Here is a 13982-nt window from a genome sequence, read left to right as displayed (position 1 = left end):
GCGCCTGAGGGAGACCATCAGCACAGGTGGCGACACTGCGCGTGCGCCAGGAAAGGACCGGGCGGGGGTGGGGCGAGGAACACCAGTTGGTGCATGCGCGTACAGAAGCACAGAGACGGTAGGTGGCGCCTGCGCACGAGAGGAAATGAGGGAGTTGGCGCCTGCGCCTTCTTTCCTCGGGAGGCGGAGGGAGGTTGGCGCCTGCGCACTAACGGTGTAGGCTCGGGGAGGGGGTGGGGAGAAGAAGAGCTCGGGAGGAGTCGCTGCCGCCGCCCGGACACCGAGCGGATCCGGATCCCTGCGCCGCTGCCGCCGTCGTCAGCGGGGCCTGCTCAGCCGCGGTCGGAGTCCCGGCTCCCCGGGGGAGGCCGCGGGGGGAGGGGCGGTCCGGGAGCCGACGCGGGGAGGCGGCACCATGACCGGGCGCGGCCACAACAAGCTGCCCACGACCGAGCGCATCGTGAAGGGTGAGGGGCCGGGGCTGGGGCCCCTCCCGTTCTCTGGTGACGGGAGACCGGGCTGGGGGGGCTGCTGTGAGTACGGAGGAGAGGGGTCTGGGGGTTCCCGCTGTGTGGGCCCGTAGGGGGAGGGAGACTCTGGGGCGGTTGGGTTGGGCATCGTTGGGTGTGGGGGGGCGGTTCTCGGGTGAGGGTTACTGCGCTTGGGAGGGGGCCCCGAGTGTGCGTGCGGGGACTGGGGGACCCTGCGGGTCACTGTCTGGAGGGAGCAGGCGGGTGAGTGATGCAGGTTAGGGAGCTGTTTTTTCTTCACAGGTAAAAGAGGGGGAAGAGATCAGAGAATTGGGGTTTGTGCCCCCTTCCCCTTGGCGGGGGAGGCAGTGTGGGCACGTGGGCGACTCCACTTGCCCGTTTCCAGTCTGGGCATTCAGACTTACGAAGCCGAGCAGTGGCCAGTGCTGATATTCTTTCTGCTCCAAGAAGGGTGGAGATTTCCCCTTGTCTTTCTGAGCCCCTGATGTGCACCTCATTTTTTGCCTGCACATGAGTGTCTTCCTGAAGTCCTCCTGTTTTGACATGCTGTGCTTGGTGCACCCTATGCTGGGCACCTCCCATAGTAGATGCTATTTTAAAATTGCTGATGATGTTGGAAGCGGTTAACAGAGAGGAGAGCAACATATTAATTGAGAAGTTCCTGGATTAGTTGGAAGCTTGTACAATGTAGATCTAGATGCCCTAATTAATCTAATGCCATCTCTCATGCCCATGTATTGGAGAACATCTATTTTATATGTTTACATTTTTGCTCAGCTGCCATCACTACTATACAATTGCACAGTTACAAAGGCTGCTGACTTGGGCATCTTAAATTGTTGTAAGTGTCAGAGTAGCAGCCCTGTTAGTCTGTTTGTTTTCATAAAAAGAACAGGAGTACTTGTGGCACCTTAGAGACTAACAAATGGATTTTCCTGCTGATAACAGGTCATCTTAATTAATTAGCCTTTTAGATCTGGTATGGCATCTTCTCTGAATGTGTATATATATATACTCTTCTTATATGTTCCATTCTATGTATCCAATGAAGTGGGCTGTAGCCCACGAAAGCTTATGCTCAAATAAATGTGTTACTCTCTAATTTGCCACAAGTACTCCTATTCTTTTTAAATTGTTATAATCAGTCACACTACCCTTAACCCATCTTGTTATAGGACTGAGATATGAACAGGAATATGTCAAATTTCACATGTATGGAGCCTCTACTGACCATTTCGGTGCTTACACTGTCACCTCTACCTGCTACTTTAACCTGGGCCCAAATGAATTTTTATTTGTTGTGTTCAAGTGTTAATAGATGCTACTTGATACATAGACAAAGTGGAACGGGGTGGCAGCCTGGACCCTGAGGTTCCTGTGAGTTGCTTAGATGTTTAACATTCGGTCTTTTTTTGTGATTTTAGTTTAATATTACTGCTAGAAATGAGAGGGTCCTGTCAGTTCAGCTGTCTTCTATATTACCACTATCTTAGCTTACATTGTAGCTGAACCTTTGGACTTCTTTCTGTGAAATCCCATTAACAATTACGTGTACATTGTGGATGCACTGGATTGAATACATTTAATAGAGTAGCTTTGGGGGTTAGCCAGCAGTGTAATAATATCTAGAAAGCCAGAGTTTGGGAATGGCCTTTGATAATTAGTCCTCAGCCAGGTGGAGCTCACACACATGTAGCGAGTTATTCACTGGAGCTTAAAGGGAGACAGTATGATCATTCACTATACAAATGCATGCTAACAGTATGTAGTGAAGCCTGGGGGATAGTCTCATAAGGAGGCTGCACTATAGATAGAGTGCTGTGATTATGGATGTCATTCCCGAGGTAGACTATGTACCTTATTTGGACTGGCTTTGGATGTCTGGGGAGGAATTTCACCATCTGTAAGGAAAAAAAAGGGGAGGGGGAATTTTTATTAAAAGGTGATTGCATTGTTTGTGGTATTTCATTTTAAACCTAAAGAGAAATAAGAGCTAATTTTGTTCAGTCACTGCATTGAAAAAGTCTCTACTGTTCTGTTGCATATTTTAATAATGTTTATCTTATAATCTTACATTTCCAAAGGGCTGTGAAAACATTAGCCTTAATTATGTTCGGTCATAAGCAAGTGGAAACATAGTTCCTCAAGTTTGTCTACTTACAGCTATTATTTTAAAGCAGCTCAGTTTTTTAATCCTGTGTTAGGCCCCCTTGTATTTCTGGTTCATCAGTTATCACTGTTAAGCAGCTTGACATATAATCAAGTGATGTCTGTTTTAACCAAACATCTTAATTTTCAAACACAGTTAATAGTTTAGACATGGCCAAAAGTAGGTCTCAGTGGAAGCTGTCAGGACATTACTTGAAGCAAAATCACTCAGCTATTAAGAGAGGGGTAGTTTTGCCTTTTAAAAATAAAAACTAAAAAGGCTTGGCATAGATCAAAAGCCTATGACATGCAATAAAACTTCAGAATGGTGGAATATGATACCTTTAGTCAGATATAAGCCCTCTGAAATGGGTCTGCAAATAAAATTTCTCTACAGTCTCCTTATTAGCAGTCTCAGCAGTGAGGTTAAGAGTTGGGTGGACCATGGGGACTGACTTCCCTTCTCACACCTATTGGTGGATCATCCGGGACAGAGGTGTGAAGCATGTTGTCAGGGAATAATGCTGTATACCGCTCCTCTGGGTAAACAGGGCATTGATCTGCAAAGAAGTAACTTGTAAAAATAGGCCTTCAGACATGTCTGTTATACAGTAACGGTTCCATTTCATTCTACATGAAGTATAAACTATCACCCTTGGCTGTAAAATAAATCCTCTGGAAAGTACTGGTGACAATGAGAGTAGCTATCTGCAGTGGGGATCCTGATTTTTTTTTTTTCTTAACCAAAGTTAAGTCCTGATGACTCAAGCGGACTGGAGAGAGCAACCTGCCTGCTGAGCTATGTTTGTTTGTCTTTATGAAGAATTCTTTAAAAAATCCTGATAGTGTTGTTTAAACACTTGGCCAGATCAAGGCAAAGAAACAAGAGCCTCATCTTAACTTGGTGACTTTTCAGGAAGAAGTAATGTCAGTGTGTTGGGATCCTGACTAATCACTATGAGGAACTGAATTGCTAAAATCTAGCATTTTCTCTTTTGGCTACAACTACCTTTTCATGTTTCTCAGTAATCAGCGTAATAGCTTTATAATGTAATACTTTACACTTATATAGTGCTTCTGGGTAGCCACTAATTTGCAACCCTTCTGTGAAATAAGAAAGCATATTCACTGTTTTACAGCTGGAGAAACTGAAGCACAGAGAAATAAAGTGACTTTCTTAAGGCCAAGCAGTGAATGATAGCTAATGCTGGGATTAGCATTTAGCAGTTCTTGCTTTGATCGAGACCACGTTGATAGATGTCTCCCGAATTGTTTTTTCGGGTTAAGATTGAGTTTATCACCTTTCAGAACTCTCTGTGTGCTCCTCTCTCTCAAACACTTAAACTTTGTCATTCTCATAGCTGCATACCCATCTTATTTGTATTAAGGGAACAGCATAAGAGGGGGTGAGTTTAAAAGCCCTCAGCTTTTCTTTGCTAGTGTTTGACCTGCAGCTCTGACAATTCACCCAACAAGTTTATCATAAGAACATTTAGTTCTCAAGATAAAACTTTTTTCTTTCTTGTTTCAGGAGTCTAGTTCTTGGTTTGGATTTTCCAAATGTGAGTTAGATCTCAAGACCTATGGCAGCATGCCATTGAGGAGTTAGCCAAGAGAGTAAACAGCAAGTCTAGGAAAGAAGGACTCTTAATAAGAGGTAGCCAAAACTTGGAGATTTCAGTATTTATGGAAATGGAAGACACTGCTTGCTGGTCAAGGTGATGCCTTAACAGAATGCTTGTTCAGCTCAGATGAGGCATAGTTTTTGAGTGGAATATAAATGCATAAAAGGTGGCTCATGTCACTCTCTTTGTGCATGCCGTGTTCTATATATCATTTGTGGCGTGGGCAATTCTTAGTATAGAGGTCTGATTATGCAGTCCATATTCAGGCAACAAAGAATCCTGTGGCACCTTATAGAGTAACAGATGTTTTGGAGTATGAGCTTTCGTGGGTGAATACCCTCTTCCTCGGATCAGGCAAAACTCCCAATGACTTCAATGAGAGCTTTACCACTGAGTGAGATCTGTAGGGTTGATGCTAATTTGATATATTCTGCTTTTCTGTGGCTTTGAAGGGGTTCCTTCAGATTGTGACAAGGCAAATCAAGATGAAGCTAGAAAATTTGCTGCTTTGCCTTGCTAAGTCAGAACTGTTCTTGAGACCTTGCACTTCATAAAAAATTGTGGTTTTAAAATATATACCTTGTTAACATACAGTATTCTCATTTTGAAGTTGAATATATTTCTCCCCCATCTGAGGTACTCACAGATGCTGTACAGCTATTTCATAACACAACACATGGATAAAAATATCAAACAAAGGGCTTGTCTACATCAGAAAGTTGCAGCGCTGGTGAGGGAGTTACAGCGCTGCAACTTTGAAGGTGTACACATCTGCAGGGCATCACCAGCGCTGCAACTCCCTGTTTGCAGCGCTGGCCGTACTCCCGTTTTGTCTCGGGTGTAGAGGATCCAGCGCTGGTAATCCAGTGTAGACACTTACCAGCGCTTTTCTTGACCTCCGTGGAAGGAGGAAGCCTCTGGTAATCAAGCTGGTCTCCTTCCCCGGCTTGCTCTCGCGTTCCCGGAGCCACCCTGCAAACCGCAGGGAAGGAAACCTGCTTGCTCGGGGTTCCGGGAACGAGAGAGCAAACCGGGAAAGGAGACCAGCTTCGCCGCGGTTTGCTCTCACGTTCCCGGAGCCACCCTGCAAACCGCAGGGAAGGAGACCTGCTTGCTCGGGGTTCGGGGAACGAGAGAGCAAACCGGGAAAGGAGACCAGCTTTGCCGCGGTTTGCTCTCTCGTTCCCGGAGCCACCCTGCAAACCGCAGGGAAGGAGAACCGCTTGCTCGGCGGTTCGGGGAACGAGAGAGCAAACCGGGAAAGGAGACCAGCTTCGCCGCGGTTTGCTCTCGCGTTCCCGGAGCCACCCTGCAAACCGCAGGGAAGGAGACCTGCTTGCTCGGGGTTCCGGGAACGAGAGAGCAAACCGCGGCGAAGCTGGTCTCCTTCCCCGGCTTGCTCTCTCGTTCCCGGAACCCCGAGCAAGCAGGTCTCCTTCCCTGCGGTTTGCAGGGTGGCTCCGGGAACGCGAGAGCAAACCGCGGCGAAGCTGGTCTCCTTCCCCGGTTTGCTCTCGCGTTCCCGGAACCCCCCTTGAAGCCGCCCAACAGCGCTGCAGTGTGGCCACATCTAACACCACTTGCAGCGCTGGTTGCTGTAAGTGTGGCCACTCTGCAGCGCTGGCCCTATACAGCTGTACTAATACAGCTGTAACAACCAGCGCTGCAAAATTTTAGATGTAGACATGGCCAAATACTAGCCTAAAACTGCATACACTGGGAATGGGACTCTTATAAGGAGGCATAGAGATGAACCTTAATATGAGGGAAATGTTTATTAAAAGAAATATATGTTTGAGGGTCTTCATAATAGCTGCCATAATATTTAACATTCTTGTTAGATTGGTTTATCTTGTCTAATGTTGTAATATTATAACTGAGAATTAATTTATGAAACACTTTATGGGGGGGGGAGAGCTATAGATAGTGGTTAAAAGTAGGAACAAAGGGTGCATACTTGTTTGGGGGACAATGGGAGCTTTCTCAAACATTGGGAGCACCACGCTAAAAGTGCCAGTGCCAGCTGACTTAAGAAATCTCAGTGGGATCCCTAAAAGCCAGGTGGTGTCACAGCACAAGTACTCATCTGGACAAGGCTCCAGGTCTTGAGCATAGACATGGTTATACCATTAAGGGCTATAGAAATCTGGAAATCTCACTGAATATTCCTTAATTATTAACTGATCTTTTATGCCCCACAGACATGTCTTAGCACAGGTGGTCTTAATTTGATGTGGTTTGAGAAGGGACAGCTTGCAGTCTGGGCTTGGATTGTCTGCTGCAGAATTCATGCTAATGCTGTCAGATCATGTGACGATACATCTAAAAATGCAACAGAAATCAAATGCATTGCAGATCGTGGCACTCTGACTAATACCTTATGGGAGAGTGGAAGATTAAACTATAATGTGCATCTGGTATTAAATGTCTCCTGCCCCGTCCTGTATATTAGCCGTGGCACCACCAGTTCATGTGTCCAGCAACCTTTGTAATATGGACCTGGCTGGAGCAAGTGCCCTAAACCAGGTCTTGGTAGCTAAAAATATGACTGCTCTCTCTTGTCATTATGCTATTCTCTGATTTATCTACATTTTAGCAGAGGTGTCTGTGCTGCTACCAAAGACTAAAATGTGATAGCAAAGATAGAAAATCATTGATGAGGCTTTGTGAAAATATAAAAGGCTGGGGTGCATTTGTATTTCTTTGGAGAACCACATATGAAGTGTCAGAATAGTGCAACAACATGGAAAGGAGGGGGGGAATCTCATGTGTAAATGACAAGAGTTGCTGTTAATTTGCGAATCCTCTGTATATAATGTGATTTTTCTCTATTCCTATTATCTGGATATTCTTCTGTGAAAGGTTAACTCCGTTCTTCATATTAAGGTCTGTACCTGCTGCTCAGAAGCCCAATTCTCTAGCAGTCAGAACAAATGAGTTCAAATCAGCCAGGTATCTTGATGAAATAAAAATGCTTAGTATTTTTCATTTAATAAAAAAAGAGAGACATGACTCGAATCTACCACTTCCAACTGTAATATCATTTTCAGTGTTTAGCTGGTTTTATGGTTAGAAAATGAAGGAAGGCTGCTTGCTTAGGAATTGAGTCTGCAGGAAGTAGGGCAGGGTGCCGGCTTAAAATAGTAATGAAGGCTGGCCTGTTTGTGAAGAGCAGAGCTATTTAGGTAAATCCTGGAGTCCCAGTGGAGGCAGAGCCACACATTAATCTCAAGATATTAGCTTGTAGACCAGTAATTGTCTGAGTTTATCTCTGACAACTCTTTATTGGTTTTCAGGCATCTCCTGTTCAGTCCCTTACGCTTCTGTACAGATTGCCTTGCGATGCCGGTTATGTTTACTAGCTGTACAGTGTGTTAATGGGTTTAGACATTAGTAAGCAGTTTGAAGCAAGGGAGTGGGCTATGTGAAAGCAGCAGTGTTAATATATAAAACTCAGCAGTAAAGCTCTTCTTCAAGACTGGTCTCTTGGCCTGCAGTACTGAGCTGGGTTTGAGTCCTGAGTCAGGAGTACAATGAAAGCTTATGGAGAACAGAATGATTTCTGTTTGATGGTATTGGTGGGCTCCACAGGGAGGTCAGTCTCTGACTAGAAGGCTGATGGGCTGACAGGATGAAAAACAGAGTTGGGAAGAAAATGGGATGCATAAAGAAAGTCCTCATTGATATGGCAGACCCCAGCAGGGATAGGAGAATGAAATCCTGTTCGGCTCTCTTTTTTTATTTTAAAGACTTAATTTGCAGAGAGTGGTAGTGTTGTGCTATCTGGACTGCACTCCTGACTTCAAACCTCCAATCTCTGAAGAGGAAGTCTCACTGGCTTCTCTAGCAGCAGCATCTCCAGCTATGAAGCTATAGTAGGTTCTTGCTATGTTCCCATTAGTAGCAGAGGTAGATGTGAGTGTTTTGAGTAATATGACCTCTTCCAGCTGGGAGCCTGGATATGTTACTTATGTGAGACTTCTAGGTTTTATTTATGAGATCCAGAAATCTAAATCCAGCTCTTCACTGTTGATTTTTTTGGGGGGGGGGGGGGGGGGGAGGTAAATACCTTCTGGCTTCTGCAAGAGCAATGGTGATGGTTTCTGAGACTTAAATTTCAAAACACTTTCTCTGCCCCCACCCCAAGCTGAGCAGGGCCAGGTGAGGTAGATAATGCAGTGTTCGTTCCCAAAGCCAGCTACAGAAGGCTTTCCATTTTGTAAGCAGGTGAGGGATGGTGATCACACATAAAATGGCTTTAAAACGAGTAATAAGATTTTTCAGCTTATAAAATTGCAGGGTTCAGATTTGTAACCTGAAGATTTCCTAGAGCATGGCCTATAATAAAGATATAAAGAAGAATTTTCTTTCTGGTGATAGTTGTAGGTTTCTTTGAATGATTACTGTAATGTGACTTAACTTTTTACCTATGTTCACACCTGTAGGATTAATTTTATGGTACTTACCAGGTTTTATAATTTATTTATGAATAAGGCTGTAAGAAAGTCATGATTTTTTGGTTCAAAAGGTGTTGCCACGGTTTGTGAAAGCTGTGGCTTTGGTGCAGGGGCAAATGTGAGTGTGTCAGGTTGCAGTGCCATTCACTCAGTTGGCCTAATTCTCCTCCTTCCTACCCCACCCCCACCCTGTCATGACAGAGGGGCAGCTGGGCCAACTCTGAGTGAGTGGCTCTGCACCCCTGTAAGTGGATGGTATGACAGAGAGATAGCCAGACCAAATTTGAGTGAGTGGCATTGTGACCGATGCATGTGATCGCGGTGCTACTTAAATTTGTGGGAACTACAGGGAGATGTGATGTGTGTTCAAAGTTTCTGTTTCTGCAACAAAATCACAGCCTGTGATTTTCTTACAGACTTATTTAAGAATCTTTTGATATTCCACCCCATTGTAACATAACTCCTCTTAAAGTGGTGATTGAATTTAGGTGATCTTATAAAGGGTTTTGCTCCTCCTTAGCTTTATACGCTGCTTGCAGGTGAATTGCTCCTGTTGAGCTCTAATATAGGCTAACTGAAGGGTTAGGTTTTATAATACTGTGTATTGCAACATCTTTCCTACAAACTGTCACAGTGATTACAAGACATTGCCTGAGTGCAGATGACCAGGAGCAGTGGAGTAAAGATGCCGTACAGTGATTTAGAATCTGTTTGTAACCAGAACTTACCTAAGTGTAAACAGAGCTTACGTTGAAGTATTCAGCCATATGGTGAGTATTGGAAGGAAGAAAAATTGAGGAATCCACGATTATAACTGTGTGACTTGGTAACTTTTCTGCAGTCGATAATGCAAGTAATTGAAATCTTTTCTATTGGTAATGATCGTCTCTTGCTCAGTATAATGCAACACTTTGGTCAAAGGCCTGCTGGCTGGGCTCTGCATGTCTGTGTCACAGTTAGCAGTGGAATCTGATGAAAGTGTTTGTGGATGTTACTTTGTTTAGTTTTCCCATATGGAACAGGTCAGCTTATGCCTACAAAGCTGGTTTGAGTCTGATCTTAAAAGTACACTATGTACAAAATCATGTTCACTTAAAGTAGGTTTAAAACTAGAGCCAACCCCTCAACCTCCCCCTACATGCTGCTGATAGCGTCAGATTTACATTTACCAGCAGGTGGGGAATTTGTTTTTGACACACAGACCCTACTGTTTTTGTATTAATGATCTATTAGTGGATGAGCTGTCAGCTTGCTAACCTTGTGAAAACAGGTGGCGAATTTCCCTGTCTGCTGACATCTAGGAATCCCCATTCCTCTCCTTTGGTTAGCTCACTTTTTTTAAGTAGCTGCAGCTGTTTGCTGTGGACCTCATGCTTTTTTTTTTTTTTTTCCAAGCTTAGTGATGACCCTCAAGTCAGCTGAGGAAATCATCCAATCTGATAGAGCTGATGAAAGCAAGATGACAAATCTGATGCTGGGTGGCATACTGTTGAGTGACTGTTTGATAGTAATATGTGTATTTTTAACTGCTGAAAAGTCTGTAGAGTCTCAGTGTCTCAAAGATTTTTCAGGCCAGTTTTCAGGGCTTATCTGCTCTCTTTCTCTATGGCAGTTAGCAGTATGAGATTGTAGTTCAGACTCCTTATGTTACTGAGCCATCAGAGTACTGAGTCAGAACAGAGTAAGGGTATGTCTACATCTAAAATTTTGCAGCGCTGGTTGTTACAGCTGTATTAGTACAGCTGTATAGGGCCAGCGCTGCAGAGTGGCCACACTTATAGCAACCAGCGCTGCAAGTGGTGTTAGATGTGGCCATACTGCAGCGCTGTTGGGCGGCTTCAAGGGGGGTTCGGGGAATGTGAGAGCAAACCGGGGAAGGAGACCAGCTTCGCCGCGGTTTGCTCTCGCGTTCCCCGAACCCCCCTGCAAACTGCAGGGAAGGAGACCTGCTTGTTCGGGGAACGCGAGAGCAAACCAGGGAAGGAGACCAGCTTCGCCGCGGTTTGCTCTTGCGTTCCCCGAACCACTCTGCAAACTGCAGGGAAGGAGACCTGCTTGTTCGGGGAACGCGAGAGCAAACCAGGGAAGGAGACCAGCTTTGCCGCGGTTTGCTCTCGCGTTCCCCGAACCACCCTGCAAACCTCAGGGAAGGAGACCTGCTTGCTCGGGGTTCGGGGAACGCGAGAGCAAACCGGGGAAGGAGACCAGCTTCGCCGCGGTTTGCTCTCGCGTTCCCGGAGCCACCCAGCAAACCGCAGGGAAGGAGACCTGCTTGTTCGGGGAACGCGAGAGCAAACCAGGGAAGACCAGCTTCGCCGCGGCTTGCTCTCGCGTTCCCCGAACCCCCCTGCAAACCGCAGGGAAGGAGACCTGCTTGCACAGAGGTTCGGGGAACGCGAGAGCAAACCGGGGAAGGAGACCAGCTTGTTTACCAGAGGCTTCCTCAGGTATGCTGGGATACCTGCTTATTCCACGGAGGTCAAGAAAAGCGCTGGTAAGTGTCTACACTTGATTACCAGCGCTGGTGATCCAGCGCTGGATCCTCTACACCCGAGACAAAATGGGAGTACGGCCAGTGCTGCAAACAGGGAGTTGCAGCGCTGGTGATGCCCTGCAGATGTGTACACCTCCTAAGTTGCAGCGCTGTAACCCCCTCACCAGCGCTGCAACTTTGTGATGTAGACAAGCCCTAAGTAATGGTCCCTACCCTAACAAGCTTAAAATCCAAGACAAACCAAAGACAGCAGATCAGTCACTCAGCTTTGGCTCGTTAGGAGCTGGAACTATTGCATAGCAATGCAGACACTTTAAAACTAAATTCAGCTTTCCCAGGCAAGTAGAATATTGGTGTCTTAATCATCAATGGGAAAGGTGGGCAAATAGATTTAGTGTACCAGTGGATAAAGTTTTGTAACTGTCTTGCAGAAACTGAAGTAAAATAGGGCTTCTGCAGTAGAAGGCTAGCACTGGTGGGCTTCCCAGAAAACATGTCATGAATTTGGGTCTCAGCTGCAGCTGAGATGTTCAGCTTGGTTTGCTGGGAAATCTCATTGACAGGAAATGAATCCATGCATGAAGAGTTAATTTACATAATGAAAGTTTTGTAACTGCTCTTCTTGCTATGAGTTGGATGGCTGATGCATAGCTGCAGTCTTAAGTTGCCTCTGTTTTAATTAGTACTCCTATTTCAAATCTGATGGCACTCTTGTGGAACCATAGAAAAGGGGAGCAACATGCCCCTCTGTGTGTGCGGAGAGTTTTATAACAAATTCCATTAAACTGAGAGGTGAGAAATGGCAGAGTTCTGCACTGTCTTAGACTTAGTGTGCATTGGAAAAGTTTTCCCAGCATAGCTATACCAACAAACGTCCCCAGTGTAGATGCAGTTTATCTTGGCTAAAGCACTTAATTGCATCTACTTGACGTAATTTGCCAAAATAAAAATGTAGTGTGAGTGTCAGGGGGAAATCTCACCCCTCACTGACAATCATGTGCCAGCAGAAGTTTCTAGTTGCAGACCTGGCTTCAGAGCAGTAGCTGGAAGGTTAGGCTGTGTTGTATATTGCTTCCAAACTGTTCTTGTGGACTCAGATTTAGTTGGCTTTTATTTTTTAACCGCCTTGTATTTACCAGTAGGTCCCGCCACAGGGTGGGAAGGGCTGTGGAGTCCACTTTCAAAAGGAGCTTTAAAAGTGATTACTCTCTTGGCATGTTTATTTGCATTTTGAAACATGAAAGTGTAACTTGATTATTGGAATTAGATGCATGTGGCTTATAAATTGCCATTTAGGACTAAATTCTGTTGGAACAGAAAGACGAACTTGGCCCCAGAGGTTGAGCATTGCTCCTTTACTGGAATGCAGTTGATAATTGATGTAGTGGTGGACTTCAGGTTCTCATTTCTAAAGGGAACATTTCAGTTCAATGGTATATCTGTGTGACTTTAATTTAGTATTGTGATAACTTACTATGTTTCCTTCTGTCCCCGTGGAAAAAATTATTCAACTTTATGAATGATTTTTTAAAATATTATGTAGATTGTTTAGGATTTATTACTGGCAACTGTTTTTATCTTAATTTCAGAAGAAATGATCTAGTTCAGTATGAAGGGTATAGTAAGCTTTCTGAATCTGTTCCATAGAAAGGATTAATTTTCATTCAGAAAATATAGCTGTCTTAGACCAGTTTCATATTAGATCAAAATTTCTGGTGAGCCCTAAAATTACTCCTAGGAAATCAGGTGCTTAAACACTCCTAATCTATTTGGGTTAGTCACTGTTCATTTAAAAAAATGAAGTATGCTGTAAAAACAGGGAAGGAGGGTAAGATATCCAGAGTCTGAAATTCAGCATATCATCGTTAAGAGACATGGAAAGTGAATCAAGGGACTGTCCTAGGTACTTTGGCTGTCTGAGGGCTTGTCTACATCAGAAAGTTGCAGCGCTGGTGAGGGAGTTACAGCGCTGCAACTTTGAAGGTGTACACATCTGCAGGGCATCACCAGCGCTGCAACTCCCTGTTTGCAGCGCTGGCCGTACTCCCGTTTTGTCTCGGGTGTAGAGGATCCAGCGCTGGTAATCCAATGTAGACACTTACCAGCGCTTTTCTTGACCTCCGTGGAAGGAGGAAGCCTCTGGTAATCAAGCTGGTCTCCTTTCCCGGTTTGCTCTCTCGTTCCCGGAACCCCAATCAAGCAGGTCTCCTTCCCTGCGGTTTGCAGGGTGGTTCGGGGAACGCGAGAGCAAACCGCGGCGAAGCTGGTCTCCTTTCCCGGTTTGCTCTCTCGTTCCCGGAACCCCGAGCAAGCAGGTCTCCTTCCCTGCGGTTTGCACGGTGGTTCGGGGAACGCGAGAGCAAACCGCGGCGAAGCTGGTCTCCTTTCCCGGTTTGCTCTCTCGTTCCCGGAACCCCGAGCAAGCAGGTCTCCTTCCCTGCGGTTTGCAGGGTGGTTCGGGGAACGCGAGAGCAAACCGCGGCGAAGCTGGTCTCCTTTCCCGGTTTGCTCTCTCGTTCCCGGAACCCCGAGCAAGCAGGTCTCCTTCCCTGCGGTTTGCTGGGTGGCTCCGGGAACGCGAGAGCAAACCGCGGCGAAGCTGGTCTCCTTTCCCGGTTTGCTCTCTCGTTCCCGGAACCCCGAGCAAGCAGGTCTCCTTCCCTGCGGTTTGCACGGTGGTTCGGGGAACGCGAGAGCAAACCGCGGCGAAGCTGGTCTCCTTTCCCGGTTTGCTCTCTCGTTCCCGGAACCCCGAGCAAGCAGGTCT

At 45.8% G+C, this 13982-nt stretch overlaps 1 protein-coding gene across 1 annotated transcript in view; it reads left to right on the top strand.

Moving 5' to 3' along the window:
- Positions 1–225: 225 nt before the first annotated feature.
- PPP3CC (protein phosphatase 3 catalytic subunit gamma) overlaps positions 226–13982 on the top strand; it is a 52713-nt gene continuing 38956 nt past the window's right edge. The window contains 1 exon segment of the mRNA XM_030552085.1: positions 226–467. Within this exon segment, the coding sequence (XP_030407945.1) occupies positions 416–467 (52 nt within the window). The 5' untranslated portion in view covers positions 226–415.

This window comes from Gopherus evgoodei, chromosome 2 (genome assembly GCF_007399415.2).
Source record: "Gopherus evgoodei ecotype Sinaloan lineage chromosome 2, rGopEvg1_v1.p, whole genome shotgun sequence".
NCBI classification, from domain to species: domain Eukaryota; kingdom Metazoa; phylum Chordata; order Testudines; family Testudinidae; genus Gopherus; species Gopherus evgoodei.
This window is presented reverse-complemented; position numbering and strand designations above follow the sequence as displayed.